At 43.6% G+C, this 27,649-nt stretch overlaps 1 protein-coding gene across 4 annotated transcripts; it reads right to left on the bottom strand.

Moving 5' to 3' along the window:
* Positions 1–1,176: 1,176 nt before the first annotated feature.
* On the bottom strand, positions 1,177–27,419 carry PRDM9 (PR/SET domain 9). 4 transcript variants are annotated; one of them, XM_054488313.1, is made up of 12 exons: positions 27,350–27,403; positions 25,918–26,070; positions 25,433–25,556; positions 24,999–25,106; positions 17,097–17,146; positions 13,863–14,019; positions 12,635–12,736; positions 12,155–12,426; positions 11,685–11,752; positions 4,420–4,613; positions 3,563–3,646; positions 1,183–2,695 (listed from the first exon to the last, which is right to left on the bottom strand). In XM_054488313.1, exons 2-12 carry the CDS (start codon positions 26,017–26,019, stop codon positions 1,494–1,496), a joined length of 2,463 nt encoding a protein of 820 aa, XP_054344288.1. In that variant the 5' UTR covers positions 26,020–26,070; positions 27,350–27,403; the 3' UTR covers positions 1,183–1,493. The 4 variants fall into 4 exon arrangements, with proteins under 4 accessions (XP_054344291.1, XP_054344288.1, XP_054344289.1 ...); XM_054488314.1 differs by having other exon boundaries at positions 27,308–27,398; XM_054488316.1 differs by lacking the exon at positions 3,563–3,646 and having other exon boundaries at positions 1,177–2,695; positions 27,350–27,419.
* Positions 27,420–27,649: the final 230 nt, after the last annotated feature.

Here is a 27,649-nt window from a genome sequence, read left to right as displayed (position 1 = left end):
AAAAAAAAAACTATCCCTTTATTTATTTTCATAATCTTTTGTTAAAAAAGAGTAAGGTGTTTGTTTTTACATTTTTGTTTCTCTGTAGAAGGAGAACGAGGATCTAGGATTCCCCTGGAAGAAGCAGGGGCATTCCTTCTCTGATTGGTGCCCTCAACTGGACACACACATGCACACACAAGTACATGCACATATGTGTGCAGATACACACACATGCACACACACCTGTGGGATATGATGAGGTTTCTCTTCAAATAATCTGGTCAATCTTTTATTCTTTAATTCATAGTACCCCCCCTCCTTTCTCCTTTTTCTTCTTTTTTCCTTTTTGCCTTTGTTAGATGCCCAGGCACGCCACAGTACTAGGCGTTATCAGTACCAGCTCACATTCCTTTCCTTATTTGGAAAGAGGACTAACTTCCTAGCTCATTACAGACACCCCTTCCCCTTCATCTCCATTTTTTTTTTTTTACTTGCCCACCTTATCTAAAAAAATCAAATCTTTAGCCAACTGGGATTAGTTTAGATTGTACGACCTGACCCCGGCCAATGGAAAAAGGTACAGGGGCAGGACTTGTGTCAGGAATAAAGGCTCTCCTGCCTCTTTGTTCAGGTGTGCTCTCATGACGACTGGCCAAGGAGGCACCCCTCTGCACAGAGGTAAAATTGCTTTGCTAAGAATCCTTTGTTGGAGGTTCAATTTCCTTAGGATTTTGAGCGTTGTTCCTAACACACCCTTGAAACCCCCCACACTCACACAGTTACCTACACGGAGGGCACATACCCCCACACCCGAACACATATATACACACACGCGTGTTCTTGTCTGGCTTTCACATCTTGGGCTACAGAGATTGGAGGAGATCAGGAGAGGAGACTGGGGAGACAAGGGGGAGTATGGCAGCAGAGGAGGGGAGTCCATTAGGAGAAGAGGCCACACTTCCCAGGAGACCAGGGAACTCCCTTTCCTGCTGCGACTCTCTAGAATCTTACATTTCTTTTCCTGGACTTGCTAATTGATTCTCGAATAATTAAACCAGGTGGACTCCAAGTTTATGTCTTTCTGGGGGTTGAATTCCTGTGGAGACTTGAGCTGAACACATGAGTTCTCTGTGGCCCTTCTGGACTCTTCTTGCCTTCAGTGATAAGGGAGGAATGAGGTACACACTTGGGGTTCAGATTTGTATGGAGACAAAATTTATTAGAACAGGAGGCAAAAAACAAACAAAAAATGGAGGGGATCAGTACGGGAAAGAACCACACATGCTGATGTCCCCCGAACACTTACAGAACTATCCCCTGTTCTTCCTCATCTTTAGTCATGAAAGTGGCGGATTTGTTTAATTAGTTATTTCCGATCTCTTTATACTCTCGGGGAATATAAAGGGTCAGCAGACTTCCGCTGAAGCCACCTCACAGCTGGGGTGTGCAAGTGTGTGATGACCACATTTGTCTTCTTGTGGCTATTGAGATGAGGTTTTATTACTAATGACTTACTCATCCTCCCTGCAGACGTAGAGCTTCTCCTCTGTGTGTGTCCTCTGGTGACTGAGGAGGTTTGACTTAACGCTAAAGCCCCGCCCACATTCCCTGCAGACGTAGGGCTTCTCCCCTGTGTGTGTTCTCTGGTGATAGCAGAGGCTTGACTTAACGCTAAAGCCCCGCCCACACTCCCTGCAGACGTAGGGCTTCTCCCCTGTGTGTGTCCTCTGGTGAATGAGGAGGACTGACTGCTGGCTAAAGCCCCGCCCACACTCCCTGCAGACGTAGGGCTTCTCCCCTGTGTGTGTCCTCTGGTGAATGAGGAGGACTGACTGCCGGCTAAAGCCCCGCCCACACTCCCTGCAGACGTAGGGCTTCTCCCCTGTGTGTGTCCTCTGGTGATAGCAGACGCCTGACTTATCCCTAAAGCCCCGCCCACACTCCCTACAGACATAGGGCTTCTCCCCTGTGTGTGTCCTCTGGTGAATGAGGAGGACTGACTGCTGGCTAAAGCCCCGCCCACACTCCCTGCAGACGTAAGGCTTCTCCCCTGTGTGTGTCCTCTGGTGAATGAGGAGGACTGACTGCCGGCTAAAGCCCCGCCCACACTCCCTGCAGACGTAGGGCTTCTCCCCTGTGTGTGTCCTCTGGTGTCTGAGGAGGACTGACTTCCAGCTAAAGCCTCGCCCACACTCCCTGCAGACGTAGGGCTTCTCCCCTGTATGTGTCCTTTGGTGTGTAATAACATCTGATTTAACACTGAAACCTTGCCCACACTCTCCGTACTTGACTTTTGCAATTCTTGAGATTCCTACCCCCACAAATAATTTGCCTGTGTTCCCTGGATTCACTTTCTGGCCTGTTCTGGACTCTTCTTCCATTATTCTTTTTCCCACTCTACAGCTCCCCATTTGACCTTTAGGTGGGCTAGAAAAGGCCCTTGAAATCTCCCTCTGCCATGTCCTTTTATTCAAGAGTTTGGACCTTTCTTTGATCTCTTGACCTTTGGTTTTGTCATTACAGCTGCGTGGATCAGAATATTGCTGCTCCTGATTCTGATCCCCTGGGCAGGGATTCTCTGGTTGGAGTTTTCTTGCAGATGGTCCTGGGAAGTTCTGAGAGGAGTGATTGCGTTCTACATGTTGACTGAGAAATTTCTGACTTGAAAAGGCCAGATAGCATGAGGGACATGGATGGATCTCTGGCTTTGGTTCTGAAAGAGGAAGTTTTTGGTCAGGGTAGATGTTTTGTTTAGGCCTTACCACATATGAAGGTATGAAGATCAAATGAAGAAACAATCATTCTTCATATGTTAACAATGCAAGCTCTCTCTCACCAAGTGCTGGATGGACCTTTACAGTCCATTTTTGCATTCCACTTTTATTCACTACATCTTAAAAAATCCAGAAATCCCACATCTTGGGCCTTTTCTACATATCTGCCAGACTAGGTAACCTCAAGCAGCATCAGGGCAGTGTCATTCCTTACATAGATGGAACTGCAGTGACCTTTCCCCCACACTGCAGGTATCTTCCAAGTCCTATAAAGCCTTCCCTGATCACCCTCTGCCACATCCTCCCTCCCTGGTCCCTGGGCACTTTTGCTGACAGGAGGTCTTCGGCTATTTTATTCTATTGAGAAATAACACTCTTGATGACTTAGGTGAGATTGTCCTTAGTGACTTCCTAAGAGGGGAAAAGGATCTATTAGGAGCACTCAGGCTGGAGATCCACAAATGTGGTTAAAGAGAAGATGTGTGAGCAAATCTGAATTTGAGTCTCCTCATTCAAAAGGACATATTTAATTGAGGACTGTTATGTGCCTGGTTCTCCATCAGGAAGTGGGATTCAGGTTGGCCAACACAGAGTGGTCCAGGTCCCACTGACTAAAGGACTCTGGGTCCTGCTACCCCAACTAGGTGCATGGATTCCATTTCAGATTCTACAAATCATAAAATGAGAATATGTTCTCTCTCAGGCTGCCCATCAAGTATTCATGTTTGAGATATTTCATTCAGTCTGAGCCCATTTCAAATACAATAGGAAGTCTTGTTTCAAAATATATCCCTACTCAGACTTACCTCCGTGCTCCCCACCTTCATCCTGCCCACCATTCTCTCTCATCTGGAAACTGGAGCAGCCCTGAGGGGATGACCCACTGCAGCCTATTTTCCAAAAATGAACCAAAGCTGAACTCTTTCTGGCCTTAGGACCATTGCACTAGCTGTGCCCTGTGCCTGGAACCCTTGGCCCACAGGCACTTGCACTTCTCAAATGCTGTCTCCTAAGAGAAATCTTCCCTGACAATCCCCTGCAACACTCTACTCTCACCTCACACTGATCCCCAGGTATTCTTTCTGGATTCACTTTCTTCACAGCACTAATCACTGTCTGATATTACACATATGTCTGTATGTAATCATATGGTTCCCTAATTCACATCTCAAGAGCAGTTTTTCTGATTGTCTTGATCAATCTGTATTTACACTTCCTGCAACATGGTCTGGCACTGAGCAGGAATTCATATGACAGCTAATTGAGGTAATTAATGAATGAATAACAACACATGCATATCATTAAGAAATATCAAGGAAATGCCAGAAGAAACTACCTTGTTGGGAGAGCTGGTAGGTGTTTGAGAACTTGATTTTTGTCTTTAAGTCTTTCAGCACTATATGCTGTTATATACTTTGTGCATGAAGTACTTAGAATATAAAATCAGAACAAAGATTTAAAAATATAAAAATTGTTCCAAAGAGGCAAAGGTATATAACATGAATCTTTAATTTTGGGAGCCACTGATTTGAAATCTTACTGACTTTAGATGGCATTAACTCTTAAGTTAACTCTTAAGATGTACTTAAGAGTTAAACCATGAAAATTCTCTAGGATAATTCTTTCTTTCCTGTCCTTTTAAAAGAGTAATAGTGATGCCTACCTCTCCCTGCCATGAGCTCTTTCTTCCACTTGCTGCCCCACTTGATGCCTAGTTCCTGGCCGTATTCGTCCCCATACCAGACCAGCAGTTCACAGCCCGGCCTAATGACTCGGCAGGTTCTATAGAAGATCTGCCTGTGGTACTGGAAGGCCACCAGGTTCTGCTCTTCATCATCCCGGGCACAGTTCACATACCTGGGGTCAAGGCAGGCAAAGGGAAAGAAAAGAGGCAGTGAGTTCCCAGTATCTGTCAGATCCAGGTCTGGCCCATCACCTGTTGGTCTAGGCCTCCATGGTCTAGTGCTGACCACTCCCCCACCACTCCTCCGGGAACCTTCTGCTCATTCCTAAATCTCTTTCACAATGTCATATGAACTTGCACTTCTGACTACAGTGCTCATCCTGCCTAGAATGTTTCCCTGCCATGCCTAATCAACCATTTTTTCAAAGCCCAACTCCAGACTTACCTCCACCTTGACTGGCCATGAAACACATTGACTTCTAGCTTCTCTAAACTCTAAATTAATTCTGTTTTATACCACAGAACTTGGTGCTTGATCATGTACTCTGCTTCTAAATTAGTGCACATCATTCTACACTCGGCCCAAGTCCATCCTTCTTTGACAGGCCTTCCTCTAATCACCCTACAGTTCACTCAGGTGCCATTCACCTGACTTCCCCAGATTCCCAGAGAAACTTAGAAGTCTCTTTCTCTTGGCCCAATGACATAGAACAGTAACAGTTGATTCATTTTTCTATTCTCTGATAGAACAAAAGCCCATTGTGGAAAGGGGCTGAGTCATCCTGCAGCTCACTTCTGTTGAAGTAGTGAACTTCACTTCCTAACCTGGAACATACAAAGTGCTTAATAAACATGGATTACATAAATTAAAGCATGAATTCAGTGTCCCCCATGAATCTAGGCTTCTCAAGGTTTATCTTGGTGCCTCAATTTTGTCTAGCCTACATATTTATGTTTTGATACCAATAAATCATAATATCTATATTTTTATTTTTTATTTCTAAATGTTGATGGTATATAACAGCATTGTATGGAGAAAAACAGAAATAGGGAATGTGAAAATCATTGAGGGAGGGGGGAGGAGCCAAGATGGCCGAATAGGAACAGCTCCGGTCTACAGCTCCCAGCGCGAGCGACGCAGAAGACGGGTGATTTCTGCATTTCCATCTGAGGTACCGTGTTCATCTCACTAGGGAGTGCCAGACAGTGGGCGCAGGTCAGTGGGTGAGCGCACCGTGCGCCAGCCGAAGCAGGGGCGAGGCATTGCCTCACTCGGGAAGCGCAAGGGGTCAGGGAGTTCCCCTTCCAGGGGTGACAGACGGCACCTGGAAAATCGGGCCACTCCCACCCGAATACTGTGCTTTTCCGACGGGCTTAGGAAACGGTGCCCCAGGAGAGTATAGCCCGCACCTGGCTCAGAGGGTCCTACGCCCACGGAGTCTCGCTGATTGCTAGCACAGCAGTCTGAGATCAAGCAGCAAGTCGGCAGCGAGGCTGGGGGAGGGGCGCCCGCCATTGCCCAGGCTCGCTTAGGTAAACAAAGCAGCCTGGAAGCTTGAACTGGGTGGAGCCCACCACAGCTCAAGGAGGCCTGCCTGCCTCTGTAGGCTCCACCTCTGGGGGCAGGGCACAGACAAACAAAAAGACAGCAGTAACCTCTGCAGACTTAAATGTCCCTGTCTGACAGCTGTGAGGAGAGCAGTGGTTCTCCCAGCACGCAGCTGGAGATCTGAGAACGGGCTGACTGCCTCCTCAAGTGGGTCCCTGACCCCTGACCCCTGAGCAGCCTAACTGGGAGGCACCCCCCAGCAGGGGCAGACTGACACCTCACACGGCCGGCCAGGTACTCCAACAGACCTGCAGCTGAGGGTTCTGTCTGTTAGAAGGAAAACTAACAGAAAGGACATCCACACCAAAAACCCATCTGTACATCACCATCATCAAAGACCAAAAGTAGATAAAACCACAAAGATGGGGAAAAAACAAAGCAGAAAAACTGGAAACTCTAAAAACCAGAGTACCTCTCCTCCTCCAAAGGAACGCAGTTCCTCACCAGCAACGGAACAAAGCTGGACGGAGAATGACTTTGACGAGCTGAGAGAAGAAGGCTTCAGACGATCAAATTACTCCGAGCTACGGGAGGATATTCAATCCAAAGGCAAAGAAGTTGAAAACTTTGAAAAAAATTTAGAAGAATGTATAACTAGAATAACCAATACAGAGAAGTGCTTAAAGGAGCTGATGGAGCTGAAAACCAAGGCTCGAGAACTACGTGAAGAATGCAGAAGCCTCAGGAGCCGATGCGATCAAATGGAAGAAAGGGTATCAGCCCTGGAAGATGAAATGAATGAAATGAAGCAAGAAGGGAAGTTTAGAGAAAAAAGAATAAAAAGAAACGAGCAAAGCCTCCAAGAAATGTGGGACTATGTGAAAAGACCAAATCTACGTCTGATTGGTGTACCTGAAAGTGATGGGGAGAATGGAAACAAGTTGGAAAACACTCTGCAGGATATTATCCAGGAGAACTTCCCCAATCTAGCAAGGCAGGCCAACATTCAGATTCAGGAAATACAGAGAACGCCACAAAGATACTCTTCGAGAAGAGCAACTCCAAGACACATAATTGTCAGATTCACCAAAGTTGAAATGAAGGAAAAAATGTTAAGGGCAGCCAGAGAGAAAGGACGGGTTACCATCAAAGGGAAGCCCATCAGACTAACAGCGGATCTCTCGGCAGAAACCCTACAAGCCAGAAGAGAGTGGGGGCCAATATTCAACATTCTTAAAGAAAAGAATTTTCGACCCAGAATTTCATATCCTGCCAAACTAAGCTTTATAAGTGAAGGAGAAATAAAATACTTTACAGACAAGCAAATGCTGAGAGATTTTGTCACCACCAGGCTTGCCCTAAAAGAGCTCTTGAAGGAAGCGCTAAACATGGAAAGGCACAACCGGTACCAGCCACTGCAAAATCATACCGAAATGTAAAGACAATTGAGACTAGGAAGAGACTGCATCAACTAACGAGCAAAACATCGAGCTAATATCATAATGACAGGATCAAATTCACACATAACAATATTAACTTTAAATGTAAATGGACTAAATGCTCCAATTAAAAGACACAGACTGGCAAATTGGATAAAGAGTCAAGACCCATCAGTGTGCTGTATTCAGGAAACCCATCTCACGTGCAGAGACACACATAGGTTCAAAATAAAAGGATGGAGGAAGATCTACCAAGCAAATGGAAAACAAAAAAAGGCAGGGGTTGCAATCCTAGTCTCTGATAAAACAGACTTTAAACCAACAAAGATCAAAAGAGGCAAAGAAGGCCATTACATAATGGTAAAGGGATTAATTCAACAAGAAGAGCTAACTATCCTAAATATATATGCACCCAATACAGGAGCACCCAGATTCATAAAGCAAGTCCTGAGTGACCTACAAAGAGACTTAGACTCCCACACATTAATAATGGGAGACTTTAACACCCCACTGTCAACATTAGACAGATCAACGAGACAGAAAGTCAACAAGGATACCCAGGAATTGAACTCAGCTCTGCACCAAGCAGACCTAATAGACATCTACAGAACTCTCCACCCCAAATCAACAGAATATACATTTTTTTCAGCACCACACCACACCTATTCCAAAATTGACCATATCCTTGGAAGTAAAGCTCTCCTCAATAAATGTAAAAGAACAGAAATTGTAACAAACTGTCTCTCAGATCACAGTGCAATCAAGCTAGAACTCAGGATTAAGAATCTCACTCAAAACCGCTCAACTACGTGGAAACTGAACAACCTGCTCCTGAATGACTACTGGGTACATAACGAAATGAAGGCAGAAATAAAGATGTTCTTTGAAACCAACGAGAACCAAGACACAACATACCAGAATCTCTGGGATGCATTCAAAGCAGTGTGTAGAGGGAAATTTATAGCACTAAATGCCCACAAGAGAAAGCAGGAAAGATCCAAAATTGACACCCTAACATCACAATTAAAAGAACTAGAAAAGCAAGAGCAAACACATTCAAAAGCTAGCAGAAGGCAAGAAATAACTAAAATCAGAGCAGAACTGAAGGAAATAGAGACACAAAAAACCCTTCAAAAAATAAATGAATCCAGGAGCTGGTTTTTTGAAAGGATCAACAAAATTGATAGACCGCTAGCAAGATTAATAAAGAAAAAAAGAGAGAAGAATCAAATAGATGCAATAAAAAATGATAAAGGGGATATCACCACCGATCCCACAGAAATACAAACTACCATCAGAGAATATTACAAACACCTCTATGCAAATAAACTAGAAAATCTAGAAGAAATGGATAAATTCCTCAACACATACACCCTCCCAAGACTAAACCAAGAAGAAGTTCAATCTCTGAATAGACCAATAACAGGAGCTGAAATTATGGCAATAATCAATAGCTTACCAACCAAAAAAAGTCCAGGACCAGATGGGTTCACAGCCGAATTCTACCAGAGGTACAAGGAGGAGCTGGTACCATTCCTTCTGAAACTATTCCAATCAATAGAAAAAGAGGGAATCCTCCCTAACTCATTTTATGAGGCCAGCATCATCCTGATACCAAAGCCTGGCAGAGACACAACAAAAAAAGAGAATTTTAGACCAATATCCTTGATGAACATTGATGCAAAAATCCTCAATAAAATACTGGCAAACAGAATCCAGCAGCACATCAAAAAGCTTATCCACCATGATCAAGTGGGCTTCATCCCTGGGATGCAAGGCTGGTTCAATATACGCAAATCAATAAATGTAATCCAGCATATAAACAGAACCAAAGACAAAAACCACATGATTATCTCAATAGATGCAGAAAAGGCCTTTGACAAAATTCAACAACCCTTCATGCTAAAAACTCTCAATAAATTAGGAATTGATGGGACGTATCTCAAAATAATAAGAGCTATTTATGACAAACCCACAGCCAATATCATACTGAATGGGCAAAAACTGAAAGCATTCCCTTTGAAAACTGGCATAAGACAGGGATGCCCTCTCTCGCCACTTCTATTCAACATAGTGTTGGAAGTTCTGGCCAGGGCAATTAGGCAGGAGAAGGAAATCAAGGGTATTCAATTAGGAAAAGAGGAAGTCAAATTGTCCCTGTTTGCAGATGACATGATAGTATATCTAGAAAACCCCATTGTCTCAGCCCAAAATCTCCTTAAGCTGATAAGCAACTTCAGCAAAGTCTCAGGATACAAAATCAATGTGCAAAAATCACAAGCATTCTTATACATCAATAACAGACAAACAGAGAGCCAAATCATGAGTGAACTCCCATTCACAATTGCTTCAAAGAGAATAAAATACCTAGGAATCCAACTTACAAGGGATGTGAAAGACCTCTTCAAGGAGAACTACAAACCACTGCTCAAGGAAATAAAAGAGGATACAAACAAATGGAAGAACATTCCATGCTCATGGGTAGGAAGAATCAATATCATGAAAATGGCCATCCTTCCCAAGGTAATTTACAGATTCAATGCCATCCCCATCAAGCTACCAATGACTTTCTTCACAGAATTGGAAAAAACTACTTTAAAGTTCATATGGAACCAAAAAAGAGCCCGCATCGCCAAGTCAATCCTAAGCCAAAAGAACAAAGCTGGAGGCATCACGCTACCTGACTTCAAACTATACTACAAGGCTACAGTAACCAAAACAGCATGGTACTGGTACCAAAACAGAGATATAGATCAATGGAACAGAACAGAGCCGTCAGAAATAATGCCACATATCTACAACCATCTGATCTTTGACAAACCTGAGAAAAACAAGAAATGGGGAAAGGATTCCCTATTTAATAAATGGTGCTGGGAAAACTGGCTAGCCATATGTAGAAAGCTGAAACTGGATCCCTTCCTTACACCTTATACAAAAATCAATTCAAGATGGATTAAAGACTTAAATGTTAGACCCAAAACCATAAAAACCCTAGAAGAAAACCTAGGCAATACCATTCAGGACATAGGCATGGGCAAGGACTTCATGTCTAAAACACCAAAAGCAATGGCAACAAAAGCCAAAATTGACAAATGGGATCTAATTAAACTAAAGAGCTTCTGCACAGCAAAGGAAACTACCATCAGAGTGAACAGGCAACCTACAAAATGGGAGAAAATTTTCGCAACCTACTCATCTGACAAAGGGCTAATATCCAGAATCTACAATGAACTCCAACAAATTTACAAGAAAAAAACAAACAACCCCATCAAAAAGTGGGCGAAGGACATGAACAGACACTTCTCAAAAGAAGACATTTATGCAGCCAAAAGACACATGAAAAAATGCTCACCATCACTGGCCATCAGAGAAATGCAAATCAAAACCACAATGAGATACCATCTCACACCAGTTAGAATGGCGATCATTAAAAAGTCAGGAAACAACAGGTGCTGGAGAGGATGTGGAGAAATAGGAACACTTTTACACTGTTGGTGGGACTGTAAACTAGTTCAACCCTTGTGGAAGTCAGTGTGGCGATTCCTCAGGGATCTAGAACTAGAAATTCCATTCGACCCAGCCATCCCATTACTGGGTATATACCCAAAGGACTATAAATCATGCTGCTATAAAGACACATGCACACGTATGTTTATTGCCGCATTATTCACAATAGCAAAGACTTGGAACCAACCCAAATGTCCAACAATGATAGACTGGATTAAGAAAATGTGGCACATCTACACCATGGAATACTATGCAGCCATAAGAAATGATGAGTTCATGTCCTTTGTAGGGACATGGATGAAATTGGAAATCATCATTCTCAGTAAACTATCGCAAGAACAAAAAACCAAACACCGCATATTCTCACTCATAGGTGGGAATTGAACAATGAGAACACATGGACACAGGAAGGGGAACATCACACTTCAGGGACTGTTGTGGGTTGGGGGGAGGGGGGAGGGATAACATTGGGAGATATACCTAATGCTAGATGACGAGTTGGTGGGTGCAGGGCACCAGCATGGCACATGTATACATATGTAACTTACCTGCACATTGGGCACATGTACCATAAAACCTAAAGTATAATAATAAGAATAATAATAATAATAATAATTACAATAAAAGAAAAAAAAAGAAAAAAAAAAAAAAAAAGAAAATCATTGAGGGAGGCATAATGATAAGGAAGGAAATCCGGCTTTGTGAGAGATGAAGGTTCTCTCTGAAACTCAGAGAGCTACTGGCCTTACCTCATCCAGTTGGCCCAGGATTTATCTTTTCCATCCACATACTCATAGCAGTTTCTCCCCTTGGTGATCTGAGTTTCAGAAAAATAAGGTAAAGGCTTTTTAGAGGGTAAAAATCAGAAGAATTATTTTACTCCACTGTCATCAATGGCCTTTGGGCCTGCATAGCTTCAGCTGCCAATTGAGACCACATGGTGTGCACCTTAGTCATCATCTACACATCTGAGTTGGTTTGTCCAATCAGAGCAGAAGCTCCACAAGGGAGGATGCACTTCTTTGTCTTTGTACCACTCTGCTCCCATGTAACCTCTGATCTCTAAATAGGAGTTCCATGTTCATGCAAAGACCCTTGAGTACACAGAGCTAACCATGTTATCCCTACCGATATCCTAACATGTAGAAGATTATGTCCCACCAAAGGCACAAAAGGGATGTGGGAAGACAGAACAGGGGAAACGGCAGGCTCTTCTTACCAGCCAGGAGTACCCATTGTTGGCTGCCTCTTCGTCTTTTGTAATTCGGCCCTCGTAGGGGCCAAAGTGCAGACCCAGCGGCAGATCAGATGCCTCATTCCATACTCCAAGCCCAGCCTGAGGGATGCCTGATGGCCCAATTCTCAGCCCTGGGGGCAGAGTGAGGGCTGAACGGTTGGGATGCCCCTTGTCCACTGCACTGTCCTTTACAAATGTAGGGGGCCCATGGGCAGCACAGCTGTCAATGAAGAAGTTCTGACACATCTCACAATCTGGAAGTGAGGGAAGCAGAGATTAGGAAAGTTGTAATGCGTGTTCCTTGATATAAGAGCTTCAGAAAGAGCTTGGCATTCACATTATTTAGCCCCAATCCTGTACTCTAATTCATTAGAGTAAGGGAATGATTTGTGGGCCAAATGATGAAATTATTGTACCAGGACATAACAGCAAGCTGTGTGAGTGGCCAAAAGTGTCACTTACAGAGGTAATCATCATCCTGCGGCTCGCTGATCTCTTTGTATGCATGACCCTTTCTTTCTCGCAGTCTATACGTATTTCCTTCAGTCTCCTTGCTCCTAAGTTCTAGGTTGGAGAAGAGTAGATGGATAAAATTGGGAGTCTGGGGTGTTCATCCTTGTTTCATAAGAAAATGTGAAATCTCCTACCATCAAATTAGCATCTACCTTTCTACATACTCTAGTGTCCCCCTCTTTAACTACTGCTTCAGAGAGACTTAGACCCCATACCCACACTGACTGCAGATGCCTATTTAATTTTAGTTTCTGGCTGTTCTCATTATACCATTAACCTCCCAACATTTCTACTTACAAAATGGTTCATTCATGCATTTATTCATTCGGAAAATATTTCTTGAGGTCACATTACATCTTAAGCATTAAACAAAGGCCTGGACATACAACACTAAGTTAAAGTATGATCTCTATAGGGGATCTTCTATAAACTAGTAGACATGTGATGGAAGAGGAAATGCAGAAATGCACAAAAGAATATCTATTATCAGAGAGGTACTTATTGGACACATTGCATGCATCAGTTCATTTATATTTAATTTAATGCTTTCAAACAATATACTTGGTCTATATATACTTGGTCTCATTTTACAGATTACCATTCAGGAGCTCAGAGAATTTATAAGATTTGCCCAAGGCCCCAATGCTTCTATGTGGATTATAACCCAAGTGAATGACTTCAAAGTTAATGTTCTTACATGCTATTCAATACTGTGTCCAAGGCTGGGCATGGTGGCTCAAGCCTGTAATCCCAGCATTTTGGGAGGCTGAAGTGAGCAGATCTCTTGAGGCCAGGAGTTTGAGACCAGCCTGGTCAACAAGGTGAAACCCTGTCTCTACTAAAAATACAAAAATCAGCCGGGCACAGTGGCGCACACCTATAATCCCAGTTAATTGGTGACTGAGGCAAGAAAACATCTATTTTCATGGAGGCAGAGGTTGCAGTGAACCGAGATTGCGCCACTGCACTCCAGCCTGGGCAACAGAGTGAGACTCTATCTCAGTGAACAAATAAATAAATAATTTTAACAAAATACTGCATCTACCTTCTGGTCTCACAGTTGAGTCCAGCTTAAGCCCAGGCCTATGCAAAGTCCACCCCACATAGGTAAACCATACTCATCAACCTTTCTAGAGGACATAGAGGGACTAAATTCCCCCCAAACATTTTTTCTTACCCAGTTTTAGTCTAGAGTGCTGTCCAGAGGTACTTGCTTCTCCAGGAGGGGACACTGGTTTCTGAGCCTGCTCTGAGCCACTTGCATTCAGTAAATTTGCCGTTTCTGACAATTCTTTCAAACTAGATTCATTATTGAATGACGCCTTGGGCATTCCCTTTAATATGAGAGTCACATATTAAAAGACAACATGAATTTCTTTAGTTCTTTACGGCTTGCAACATGTTTTCATATGCACGATTCTAGTTAATGTTCAAACCTTGAAAATACCTACAGTGTCTAAATACTAGAGGGAAAAGAGAAGGTCTAAGTGAGTAGTGAATCTGGGACTCTAACCCATGTCTTAAGGCTCTTTCCTTCAACTTTCTCTAAAATGTTCTATATAAGTTAAAGGGAAGGAGGAAATATACTTGGGAAGACTAGCTGGAGAATCAACAAGATCTGTGAAAGAAGGGGATAAGGGCTTACAAAGAGAAGGAGGGAATCTTCCATAAACTAGTAGACTTTTGATGGAAGGGGAAATGTAGAAAAGCACAGAGGGACAAAGCACATCCGGAAAATGAGGTAATAGAGCAGTAAGATTGGGAACAGAACAAAGAGATGATTGGCAAAAATATATCTAGACAACTAAGAAAGTGATGTCAAAGTTGCATGTTGCCATATCCTGGAAAGAATATTTGGCTTTGGAATTAGATTAGTTAGTTCCTGTACCAGTTCTGCTTGTCTGCTTGAATAAGGGTCTATTGTTAGCTAATTCTCTTTAGTTTCCTGATCCAGAAATTGGCATACGTGCTTTTTTTTTTTTTTTTTGAGAAGGAGTCTTGCTCTGTTGCCTAGGCTGAAGTGCAGTGGCACGATATCAGCTCACTGCAGCCTCCGCCTCCCAAGTTCAAGAGATTCTTCTACCTCAGCCTCCCGAGAAGCTAGGATTACAGGCATGTGTCACCATACCCAGCTAATTTTTGTATATTTATTAGAGACGGGGTTTCACTAGGTTGGCCAGGTTGGTCTCGAACTCCTCACCTCAAGGGATCCACCCACCTCAACCTCCCAAAGTGCTGGGATTATAGGCATGAGCCCCCGCACTCAGACCATGCTAATTCTTTTCTTTTTTTTGAGAGGGAGTCTCACTCTGTTGCCTAAGCTGGAGTGCAGTGGCATGATCTCAGCTCACTGCAGCCTCCACGTCCCAGGTTCAAGCGATTCTCCTGCTTCAGCCTCCCGAGTAGTTGGGATTACAGGTGTCCACCACCATGCCCAGCTAATTTTTGTAGTTTTAGTAGAGATGGGGTTTCACCATGTTAGCCAGGCTGGTCTTGAACTCCTGACCTCTGGTGATCTGCCCACCTCCACCTCTCAAAGTGCTGGGATTACAGGTGTGAGCCACTGCCCCTGGCGCTAATTCTTAATATGGTAGTGAACATGAAAGATAATAATGTTCACCAAAGTGTTTTTTGAACTACTTATTGCAGTACGAATGTGAGATGAATAATTTTTCTCACGGGGTGCAGTGGCTCACACCTGTAATCCCAGCACTTTGGGAGACCAAGGCAGGCGGATCACCTGAGGTCAGGAGTTTGAGACCAGTCTGGCCAACCCTGTCTCTACAAAAAATACAAAAAACTAGCCGGGTGTGGTGGCAGGCGCCTGTAATCCCAGCTACTTGGGAGGCTGAGGCAGGAGAACAACTTGAACCCAGGAGGTGGAGGTTAAAGTGAGCCGAGATCACGCCACTGCACTCCAGCCTGGGTGACAAGAGTGAAACTCTGTCTCAAAAAAAGAAAAGAAAAAATAATTTTTCTCACAGACTGGGTGCGATGGCTCACATCTGTAATCCCAGCACTTTGGGAGGCAAAGGTGGGAGGATGGCTTGAGCCCAGTAGTTCAAGACCAGCCTGAGCTACATGGCAAAACCCTGTCTCTACAAAACACATAAAAATGAGCCGGGCATGGTGGTGCATGCCTATGGTCCCAGCTACTCAGGAGGCTGAGGCAGGAGGATCGCACTAACCTAGGAGATGGAGGCTGCAGTAAGCCGAGATTGAATCATTGCACTCCAGCCTGGGCAAAAGAGCCAGACCCTGTCTCAAATCACCCTCCCACCACCCAGAAAAATAACAAACAAATGAAAATTATCTCATAGTCATGATAACATCTCTACATTTGGAATCTAACTCAAAGATATTTTCAGCATTCCTTGACCCTGTTACTTATAGTTTAATTCATAAACTTGGAATCAGTCATTCAGAAAACACTAAGGAGGCTCTCAGAGGCCCTGAGCTGGGGTTGCAAGTTCTGAGAAGAATCAGATATGGACCAGACTCCTGAAGAGCTCACAATGAAGACGCAGCAGGCAGGCTAAACAAATAATTCCAAAAATATGACAGTTCCCTAATTGGAGCCCAGAGGAAGGAGCTGTTACTGCCTTCTGTAGGAATGAGCATTTGAAATCGATTCCAGAAGAATATATTTTTACTTAATAGGATGTAACCTATATGAAGTCCTAAACCATTTTCTTATTTGTTGTTTCTCAGTCTTCAAACCTGAAAATCCTCGGGGCTGGAAGCTGCTTCCTCTGATCAGAATGGGTCCCTTATGAGGGTAGGGAGCCTATCTCCTTCTGGGACCAAACACAATATGAACTGTCTATTTACTTGGAAGCTTCCCTTAATCAGAGTGTTTTAGTGCAAATCTCACTTTACCGTAACAGAGAAAAACTGAGGTTGAAAAGTCAGTTGGGCGAATGATGTAACACATATGGGTAAGACAGCATAAACTTTATAAAACTATGAAACTTTTAATGATCTTGTGTTAATGATCTTGTAAGTGCTTTAGAGAAGGAGTTTTGGATTAGACTGCACCAACACTGAATGTTATCACAGGGATATAACTGAACATTTTTATACCTCAGTTTTCTCATCTGTAAAATGGCTACAGTTACAGCATCTATTTAATAGGTACTATATATAAAGTTGAATAGGAACTATATGTAAAGTTTATTCATGTAAAATGCTTAAAATAAAGTCTGAAAATACTGAGAAAATAACACCGTGGTAGCAATTATTGTTGCTGTTCTTATTAACTCTTAAAATAATGATGACGTCAGACACTGTGCTAAAGAGATCATGAAAAGAAGGCAGTAGTTCCTATGACAGTCTGTACATTCTCCTTCTCTTACCTGTGTTTGGATCCATGAGGAAGGTTTCTTGTCAATAAGGTTTGGGAAATACTTACCTTCTGGTGTTTACGCTGTTCCACTCTTAAGGCCATCCAAGGAGGTTTGACTAAAAGGTGATGAGAAATCAGTGGTTTGGTTGGTAAATGTTTCCAAACGGTAGAGATTCTCTCTTTTATTTTTTATTTTTATTTTTTATTTTTGAGACGGAGTCTCCCTCTGTCACCCAGGCTGGAGTGCAGTGGCACAATCTCCACTCACTGCAACCTCCCTCTCCCGGATTCAAGCGATTCTCCTGCCTCAGCCTTGCGAATTGTTGGGAACTACAGGTGTGTGCCACCACACCCAGCTAATTTTTGTATTTTTAGTAGAGATGGGGTTTCTCCATGTTGGCGATGCTGGTCTTGAACTCCTGACCTCAGGTGATCTACCTGCCTCCGCCTCCCAAAGTGCTGAGATTACAGGTGTGAGCCACCATGCCTGGCCTAACTCTGGAGTTTCTCATTAGAGACAGAGAATTCTGAATCAGAGAGTGATGATTCCAAGTATTATCCAAGGGCGATTTGGAAATGTTTTCTGAAGTATCATTAAGGCCTATGTTTCTATTAGAGGCATTGCTAATTTTCTTAAGACTTAAAAAAATAGATAAAACTTCATCTTTGTTTCATCCTATCTATTAAGGTATACCTAATAAGGTATCTATTATATTAATTTTTAAAATGTAAATTGACTCACCTTTCACGACAAACACACTGAACAAAGTAGGAATAGAAGGAAATCACTTTAACATAAAAAGGTCGTATAAGAAATTCCCCCCCACACCCTTTTTTTTCTTTTTGAGATGGAGTCTCGCTCTGTCGCCCAGGCTGGAGTGCAGTGGCGCAATCTCAGCTCACTGCAAGCTCCGCCTCGTGGGTTCATGCCATTCTCCTGCCTCAGCCTCCTGAGTAGCTGGGACTACAGGTGCCCACCACCATGCCCGGCTAATTTTTTTAACTTTTTAAATTTTTTATTTTTAGTAGAGACAAGGTTTCACCATGTTAGCCAGGATGGTCTCGATCTCCTGACCTCGTGATCTGCCCATCTTGGCCTCCCAAAGTGCTAGGATTACAGGCGTGGTGGCGGGCACCTGTAGTCCCAGCTACTCAGGAGGCTGAGGCAGGAGAATCGCTTGAATCTGGGAGGCAGAGGTTGCAGTGAACTGAGATCATGCCACTGCACTCCAGCCTGGGCAACAGAGCGAGACCCCATCTTAAAAAAAAAAAGAAAAAGAAAACTGTAAAGATTTTTACCAAAAAATTGTTAGAAGTAATACATGAATTTGGGCCGGGCATGGTGGCTCACGCCTGTAATCATAGCACTTTGGGAGGCTGAGGTGCGCAGATCACGAGGTCAGGAGATCGAGACCATCCTGGCTAACATGGTGAAACCCCATCTCTACTAAAAATACAAACAATTAGCCAGGCATGGTGGTGGGTGCCTCGCCTGCAGTCCCAGCTACTCAGGAGGCTGAAGCAGGAGAATGGCATGAACCAGGGAAGTGGAGATTGCAGTGAGCCAATATCACACCACTGCACTCCAGCCTGGGCAACAGAGCCAGACTCCGTCTAAAAAAAAAGAATACATGAATTCACCATACAAAATCAACACCCCAAATCAGTTGTGTTTCTATTTAGTAACAATCCACAAAGGAAATTAAGAAAAATATCCCAACCACAATAGCATCAAAAAGAATAGAATAATTACAAATAAACTTAACCAAGGAGGCAAAAAACTTGAACTCTAAAAACTACAAAACGGTGCCGATAGAAATTTAAGGAGACACAAATAAATGGAAGGACATCCTGTGTTCATGGATTTGAAGACTTAATATTGTTAACATGTTCATACTATCAAAATGATCTATAGATTCAATGCCATCTCTATCAAAATGCCAATGCCATTATTTTCAGAAACGGAAAAATATCCAAAAATTCATATAGAATCTCTAAGGACCCAGAATAGCTGAAACAATCTTGAAAAAGAAGAATAAAGTTAAAGGCCTCACACTTCCTGATTTCAAAGCATATTACAAAGCTATAGTAATCAGAAAAGTGTGGTACTGGTATAAAGACAGACATATAGACCAATGGAACAGAATAGAGAGGCCAGAAATAAACCGTTGTGTATACGGTCAAATGATCTTCAGCAAGGATGCCAAGACTACACAATGGAGGAAAGGACGGTCTGCAAGAAATGGTGTTGGGAAAATTGGATATACATATGCAAAAGAGAAGACAGACTCTTACCACATATCTCATATAAAAATTAACTCAAAATAGATTAAAGACTGAAATGTAAGACCTTAAAGTACAGAACCTCAAGAAGAAAACACAGAGGAAAAGCTTATGACATTGAAATGAACAATAACTTCTTGTATATGACACCAAAAGCATAAGCAATAAAAGCAAAAATAGACAAATAGGACTACACCAAACTTAAAAACTTCTGTGTAGCAAAAAAAACATTCAACAGAGCGGGAAGGCATCCTACAGAGTGGAAGAAAATATATGCAAACCATATATTTGATAAAGGTTTAATGTTGCTGAGTGCAGTGGCACATGACTATAGTTCAGCTATTCAGAGGCTGAGGTGGGAGGATAACTTGAACCCAGGAGTTCGAGACCAGCCAGGGCAACATAGTGAGACCTCTGACTCAAAAAAAGAAGATAAAGAGTTAATATCCAGGCCAGGCGCTGTGGCTCAGGCCTGTAATCCCAGCACTTTGGGAGGCCGAGGCAGATGGATCACTTGAGGTCAGGAGTTCTTGACCAGCCTGGCCAACATGGTGAAACCCTGTCTCTACTAAAAATACAAAAAATTAGCTGGGCGTGGTGGTGTGTGCCTGTAATCCCAGCTACTCGGGAGGATGAGGCAGAATAATCGCTGGAACCTGGGAGGTGGAGGTTGCAGTGAGCTGAGATCGCGCCATTGCACTCCAGCCTGGGCGACAAGAGTGAAACTCTGTCTCAAAAAAAAAAAAAAAAAAGAGTTAATATTCAGAATATGTGAAGAACTCCTATAATACAACAACAACAAAACAAATAATTAAATAATGAGTGCTATGGCCTGAATTTTGTTTCCCCCAAATTCATATGCTGAAGCATATTTAATACCTCAATATGATGGTATTTAAAGATGGAGCCACTGGTAGGTAATTAGGGATAGGTGATGTCATGAGGGTGGGACCCTTAGGATGACATTTAGTGTTTTTGGTCTGGCGCAGTGGCTCATGCCTACAATCCCAGCACTTTGGGAGGCCAAGGAGGTGGGCAGATCATTTGAGGCCAGGAGTTTTAGACCAGCCTGGTCAACATGGTAAAACTCCATCTCTACTGAAAATACAAAAATTAGCTGGTGTGCCCCTATAGTCCCAACTACGTGGGGGGCTGAGGCAGGAGAATTGCTTGAACCCAGGAGGTGGAGTTTGCAGTGAGCTGAGATCACATCACTGAACTCCAGCCTGGGGCAACAGAGTGAGGCTGTCTAAAAAAAAAATCTTCTAGTAGATATTATTGCTTTTATAAGAAGAGGAAGAAATTCCTTCTCCTTCCTGATGTGGAAACACAAATAATTCGTGTAAATACACAGTGAGATGGAGGCTGCCCACAAGTCAGGAAGAGAGCCCTCACCAGAACCCAACCATGCTGGCACTCTGATTTTTTACTTCCAGGCTTCAGAAATGTCAGAAAATAAATTTCTGTTGTTTAAGCCACCCAGTGTGTGGTATTTTCTTGTGGCAGCCTGGGCTGACTAATACAATGGGCAAAAAACTTGAATAGACATTTCTCAAAAGAAGATACATAAATGGCAAAGAAGCATATGAAAATATGCTTAACATCACTAATCATCAGGGAAATGAAAATTAAAACCACAGCGAGATATCACCTTATCCTGTTATGATAGCCTCTGTCAAAAAAACAGAAAATAGCAAGTGTTGGCGAAGATGCGGAGAAATTTAGAACACTTGCTCATTGTTGGTAGGTGGCTTAGTCTGTTTTCTGCTGCTTTCCTAGAATGTAACAGAGTGGGTAATTTATGTGTGTGCGTGGTTTTTTGTTTGTTTGTTTGTTTGTTTGTTTTGACACGGTGTCTCGTTCTGTTGCCCAGGCTGCAGTATAGTGGTGCGATCTCAGCTCCCTGCAACCTCTGCCTCCCGGGTTCAAGTGATTCTTCTACTTCAGCCTACGGAGTAGGCTGGGATTATAGGTACACACCAGCATGCCCGGCTAATTTTATATTTTTAGTAGAGATGGGGTTTCACCAAGCTGGCCAGGCTGGCCTCGAACTCCTGACTTCATGATCCACCTGCCTCAGCCTACCAAAGTGCTAGGATTACAGGCATGAGCCACCATGCCTGGCCCAGAGTGGGTAATTTATAAGGAGAAGAATTATTTGGCTTGTGGTTCTGGAGGTTGGGAAGTTGAAGAGCATGGCACTGGCATCTTGCAAGGGGCTTCAAACTGCATCATGACATGGTGGAAGGGTAAGTGTGCATGTGAGACAGAGAGAAAGACAGGGAAGGGCCCAACTCATCCTTTTCAACAGGAACCCACTCCTGCAATAACTAACCCACTCCTGTGATAGTGGCATTAATCCATTCATGAGGTTGGAGCTATCATTACCTAATTCACCTCTTAAAGGCTCCACCTCTTAATACTGTTACGATGGCAATTAAGTTTCGAATACATGAACTTCCACACATTCAAACCATAGTAGTGGGAATGTAAAATGGTGCAGACACTGTAAAATACAGTATAGCACTTCCACAAAAAATTAAAATCAGAGCTACCTTATGATCCAGCAATTCCACTTCTGGGTATAAAATATATTAAAAAGAATTAAAAACAGGATCTCAAAGAGATATTTGCACACTGATAGTTATTACAGCATTATTCACAATAGACAAGAGATGAAGCAACCTAATATCCATTGACAAATGAATGGATTTTAAAAATGTGGTATATACGTGGAGTGGAATATTATTCGGCCTTAAAAAAGAAGAAAATCTTGTCACATGCTATGACATGGGTGAATCTTGGGGACATTATGCTAAGTGATTAAATAAATCAGTCACAAAAAGACAAATATTTCATGGCTGATCCCACGTATATGAAGTATCTAAAGTAATCAAATTTATAGAAACAGAATTGCAGGTGCTAGGAGCTGCAGGGAGGAGGAAATGGGGTGTTATTGTTCAATGGGTATAGGGTTTTAGTCATGCAAGATAAAAAGTTCTAGGGATCTATTTCACAACAATGTGCATATAATTAATAAAGTTGTACACTTAAAAATTGTTAGAAGAGTAAATATATGTTATATGATTTCTTACCACAATAAAAAATAAATTGACTTAAATTGGGGATTTTAACTGAGTTCAGATAAAGATGTATAGATGTGTGGTAAACCATGGGAGGTAGATTCCCTCTAAAGAGACATTCTTTTCATGTCAAAACATTGGCAGAAAAGCAAACACTGGCCTTTCATACCTCTTACACTATTTTTAGGTCCTAAGGAATCTAAAATCCATAGATGGGGAAATTGTAGACCCAATCCAAGTTGCTTTCTCTAGTTTGGGCAGATTGACTCTTTTTACTTCTAAACTCTCCTAACCAAGCAGTCCGAAGAGGAAATGAGCTTCACACTTCTATTTTATAATTATGATACATTATTTTATTTACCTGATGCTGTCTCTGATCAGTGACATATGGGAAAGGTCAGGGAAAGTAAACAGCTCTCTCAAACCCGCTCCAGAATCGAGACAAAGAAGTAGATTCATTTTGGTATAAGAGGATCATATAGTATGATTAAATGTACATAAATGATGTATCTTTACTTAATATTATTTCTTCTTCTAAGAAATTTAACTCAATAACTAAACTATTATGAGATTGGTATTAGAAAGCTTTTTCGTGGATTTACAGTTTAAGTTTGCTTTCATTGTTCTATGATGTATTAACAATGTTTAGCAAAAACAATTTAAAAAAAAAAAGAATGACAAATTTTAAACATATAGAAAACAATGGAGAATGGTACTGGAAAACCTATACATCCATCACCATTCAGTACAATGTCAACGTTCTGCCACAATTGTTTCAGATCTTTTTATGTTTATTTCAAAATTTAAAAACAAAAATAAAAACAAACAAAAAAACTAACCAAGCCACAGTGAAGCCACCTGCCAGCCCTTCCTTCTTTTGTTGTGATGATAAATGTTCTGAATTTGGCACTCTTATTCACATTTAGATTTTATACATTTACCACTTATTATTGTATCTATAAATACTATATATATTTTACAAGTTTTAAAACTTTATATGAGGCCAGGTGTGGTGGCTCATGTCTGTAATTCCAGCACTTTGGGAGACCAAGGTGGGTGGACTGAGGTGGGTAAGGAGTTCATGACCAGCCTGGCTAATATGGCAAAACCCCATCTCCACCAAAAATACAAAAATTAGCCTGGTGTGGTGGCACATGCCTGTAGTCCCAGCTATTCAGAAGACCGAGGCAAGAAAATCGCTTGAACTTGGGAGGTGGAGGTTGCAGTGAGCTGATATTGTGCCACTGCACTCCAGCCTGGGCAACAGAGGGAGACTCTATCTCAAAAACAAAAACAAACAAACAAACAATGTTATATGAATAACCTCTTACTGTATATACTGTCCTGCATTTTGCTTGTTTGTTGAACATTTATGCCTTTGAGGGAAGATTCTTTTTCCTTTGTTAAATTCTGAAATGTAGCTGAGACCTAAACCCAGGCTGGTTTCAGGAGGTCACTATTTTTCCCCGCCCCGAGACAGAGTCTTCTCATTCTGTTGCCCAGGCTGGAGGGTGTGGCACAATTTCGGCACACTGCCACCTCTGCCTCACGGGTTCAAGCTATTCCCCAGCCTCAGCCTCCTGAGTAGCTGGGATTATAGGCACCCACCACCACACCTGGCTAATTTTTTTTTTTTTTTTTTTTGCATTTTTAGTGGAGACAGGGTTTCACCATGTTGGCCAGGCTTGTCTCAAACTCCAGACCTCAAGTGATACGCCCGCCTTGGCCTCCCAAAGTGCTGGGATTACAGGTGTGAGCCACCCTGCCTGGCCAGGAGGTCACTTCTAAATCTTCCTAGGGGCTATGCACGGTGCCTCATGCCTGTAATCCTAGCACTTTGGGAAGCTGAGGTGGGAGGATCACTTAAGCCCAGGAGTTTGAGGCTGCAGCGAGTTATGATTGCACCACTGCACTCCAGCCTGGGTGACAGAGTGAGACCTTGTCTGTAATAATAATAACAATCATCATCATCATCATCATCATCATCATCATCATCATCATCATCATCCCAGCACTTTGGGAGGTCAAGGCAGGTGGATCACTTGAGGCCAGGAATTCGAGACCAGCCTGGCCAACATGGTGAAACCCCATCTCTACAAAAAATACAAAAATTAGCTGGGCATGGTGGTGCACATCTGTAGTCCCAGCTACTCGAGAAGCTGAGGTGGGAGAATTGTTTAACCTGGAAGGCAGAGGCTGCAGTGAGCCGAGATTGCACCACTGTACTCCAGCCTGGATGACACAGCGAGACTCTGTCTCAAAAAATAAAAATAAAAATAGGCCAGGTGTGGTGGCTCATGACTGTAATCCCAGTACCTTGGAAGGCCAAGATGGGTAGATCACCTGAGGTCGGGAGTTCGAGACCAGCTTGACCAACACGGAGAAACCCCATCTCTACTAAAAAAAATTACAAAAAATCAGCTGGGTGTGGTGGTGGATGCCTATAATCCCAGTTACTTGGGAGGCTGAGGCAGGAGAATCACTTGAACCTGGGAGGTGGAGGTTGCAGTGAGCCAAGATCACGCCATTGCACCCCAGCCTGGGCAACAAGAGCAAAACTCCATCTCAAAAAAAAAAAAATCCTCCTTCCCTTCCCTCTTACCTTGCTGCCTAGGTGTCCATTCTTCATCAGAATCTTCTGTGTCATCCACCTGGAGTTTGATGGCCTGCCTTCGGTGACACATGAAAGCTGGTCGTGTGGCTCTGAGACCTGAAAAGAAGCAAAAATTTTGTTCTAAAATGGAAGGGCTGGGAGGAGGAATAAAGGGCAGTGGCAATGGAAAGCACCACAAAGCCAGTGCTGCTCAGTCTGATGAGCTGGGAGAGTCTTGAACAAGGTCAAAATGTGACCTCTGCATGGTCAATATCCACACTCAGCCCCACACTGACGCAAAAGAACAAAATTTCCCTCCAGATTTGTCTCCATGCAAAAGGGAATTGTGGGCAGATGCCGCCACCTGAGAACTAAAATAATATAGGGACCAAAGACCTGTTTTATGTCTCCCAGGCTGGTCTGTGCCCAGCACTTCCTGTTACCTATAGTAATCAGTGCATTATAGTTCCTTTTCACATTCCTATAGCGAGTTTTCTCCCAGTCTCCCATCTCTGCCCATTCTTCCTTGGTGAAGTATATGGAAATGTCTTTGAAGGCATCTTTGACCTAGAAGAAGTAACAGATTCCATCAGTGATTTACTAGTACACACTGAGCTGGTCCTTTTCCTCTACCCTGTGTGTAGGGCATAGCCTGGGGCCTCTGGGAGTCTCTGTGAAATATAAAGATTTTCCCTCCTTCTCCAGATTGTGTCCCGTTTAACTGAGCAGACCCTGAGCATTTTCGTAGCTCTCTGCTAACACAGAGCAGATGCTAGTGTTCTTTTCTCCCCCATGTCCTGGCCAGGACCAGCTGCCCCCATTCCATGCACATTCAGATAGGGTCCCCCAAGGGTACAGGCCAGGAGTCTGCAGCACTCCAGAGATCAGCTCCTGCTAGGAGTCGGGCTTCACCTCCCCCACTTCTCACCGTGGGCTTCTGCTCTGTTCTCTCTGTGTCGTCTTCTGGGCTTTCCTCTTGGGACCTTTCAGGGCTCATGGTGCTGGGACTGCCTAGAAGGCCCTGCTCCATTTCTGAGTGTGGAAAGGGCCCTGAGTCTCCCAGCTCCTAGGCCAAAGGCTCCTGTGGAAGGAGAAGGTGCTGAGAGGGGGCAACAGCCCTGAGCACTACCCAGAGCCAGACTCTGTCTTCTCCATCTGGCTGGGTGTTCAGAGCAGGAAGATGTGGGTTCCTGGTGAGGTCTTGAGCACCCCAGGGAGATTTGGGGGTACTGATGGGATGGGAAGGCCTCCACTGGCCATGAGCTACCACCTAATGTAAGCTGGATTTTGTTCTTTTAGTTCCCCTGCAGCTAGGCTTATTTGGAGAAGGATGGCACAGGTGGCTGGAGGGTTGTAGCTACCGGTGTTTGAGGGGAGTCCTGAGGTGTGAGAGCCAGAGAAGTCCCAAGGAGACTTGAGGCTCCCTGACTGCTGAGACTTGGGTCAGACTGAGGGGCAAGGTTCTGTTTCAGCGAGGCAAAACTAACATTTTGCATAGACAGGATTTGGGGACCTCTACCTGAGGATTCTGGAAAAATCCAGGAGTAAAGCAGTCTGCATCTCTAAGGGGAAGCTATCTCTCAGGTTGAGATTTGGGGTCCCTCAGGCTGAGGGGATTTGAGATGTCTTAGACTGAAGAAATTGGGGTTTCTCAGGTTGAGGGAATTTGGGGTATCTCGAGCTGAGGAGCTTTGGTATCCCTCAGGCTGACAGTATCCGTGGTTTTTTCAGGATGAGATTTGGGGTCTTTTAGGCTGAAGAGATTTGGAGTGCTCAAGTTGACAGGATTTGAGATTCATCAGGTGAAGGGGATTTGGGGTTCCTCAGGATGAAAGGATTTGGGATCTTTGAGGCTGAGGAAATTCTGGGTCTCAGGTAAAGGAAATTTGGATCTCTCATTAAGGGGTTTTAGGGTCTTTGACACTGAGGTTATTTGGTCCTTGAAGCTGAAGGGATTGAGTTTTCAGGCTATTTAGGTTATCTGAGGTTGGGGAAATTTGGTCTCTCTGTGGGTGAGATATTTAGCGTTCCTCAGGGCTGAGGGATTTGAGGTGCCTCACGGTGAGGGGAATTGCGGCTCCTTAGGCTCAGAATATTTGGTGATCTAAGCATTAGGAGATTCGGTGTTCCTCTGGGTGAAGGGATTTGGAGTCTCTGAAGCTGAAGTACTTTGCGGGTTTCACGCTGAGGGGATTTTAAGACCCTCAAGGTGGCAGGATTTGGGGTCTTTTGAGGCTGAGAGGATTTGGAGCTTCCCAGGGTGAGGGGATCTGGGGTCTCCCAGGCTAAAATTTGAAGGTCTCAGGATGAGGGGTTACAAGGGTTTCACGCTGCACGACAAAGGCTCCCCATGCTCTCACAGTCTCCCGTATTCTCCTGCCGCGGTGTTCACCCTGGCCGGGCGTCCTCTCAGAGTCCCTCAGGAGGTGCGATGTGGTGGAGGGCGAAGTGCCAGGCTGTAGAGCTGCCAGCCAATCAGCACTGAGACCACGGCGAGCCCGCCATTCGGCAGTCAGGAGGTGCTAAATGGGCGGGGAGTAGGGCGGAGCCTTGCCTGTCAGCACAACCCGGTTTTGGGCTCAGAAGGTGGGGGAGGGGCCTGGCTCTTCCCGCCCCTGAGGAAGGTCCCTCGCCTCCCAGAGGGGATTGCGTGTAATCCT

This window comes from Pongo pygmaeus, chromosome 4 (assembly GCF_028885625.2).
Source record: "Pongo pygmaeus isolate AG05252 chromosome 4, NHGRI_mPonPyg2-v2.0_pri, whole genome shotgun sequence".
NCBI classification, from domain to species: domain Eukaryota; kingdom Metazoa; phylum Chordata; class Mammalia; order Primates; family Hominidae; genus Pongo; species Pongo pygmaeus.
The sequence above is the reverse complement of the archived record's forward strand: the minus strand, read 5'-3'. Positions and strand labels throughout refer to the sequence as shown.

Excerpts from the sequence above, each read along its gene's own strand:
- PRDM9 (XM_054488313.1), bottom strand. The coding sequence starts at position 26,019 with ATGGAGCAGGGCCTTCTAGGCAGTCCCAGCACCATGAGCCCTGAAAGG. Across the intron at positions 12,737-13,862 it reads GCACTCTAGACTAAAACTGG|AACTTAGGAGCAAGGAGACT; the intron begins GTAAGAAAAAAT and ends TCTCCAACCTAG. Across the intron at positions 2,696-3,562 it reads TGAAGGTGGGGAGCACGGAG|AACCAAAGCCAGAGATCCAT; the intron begins GTAAGTCTGAGT and ends TTCCTCTTTCAG.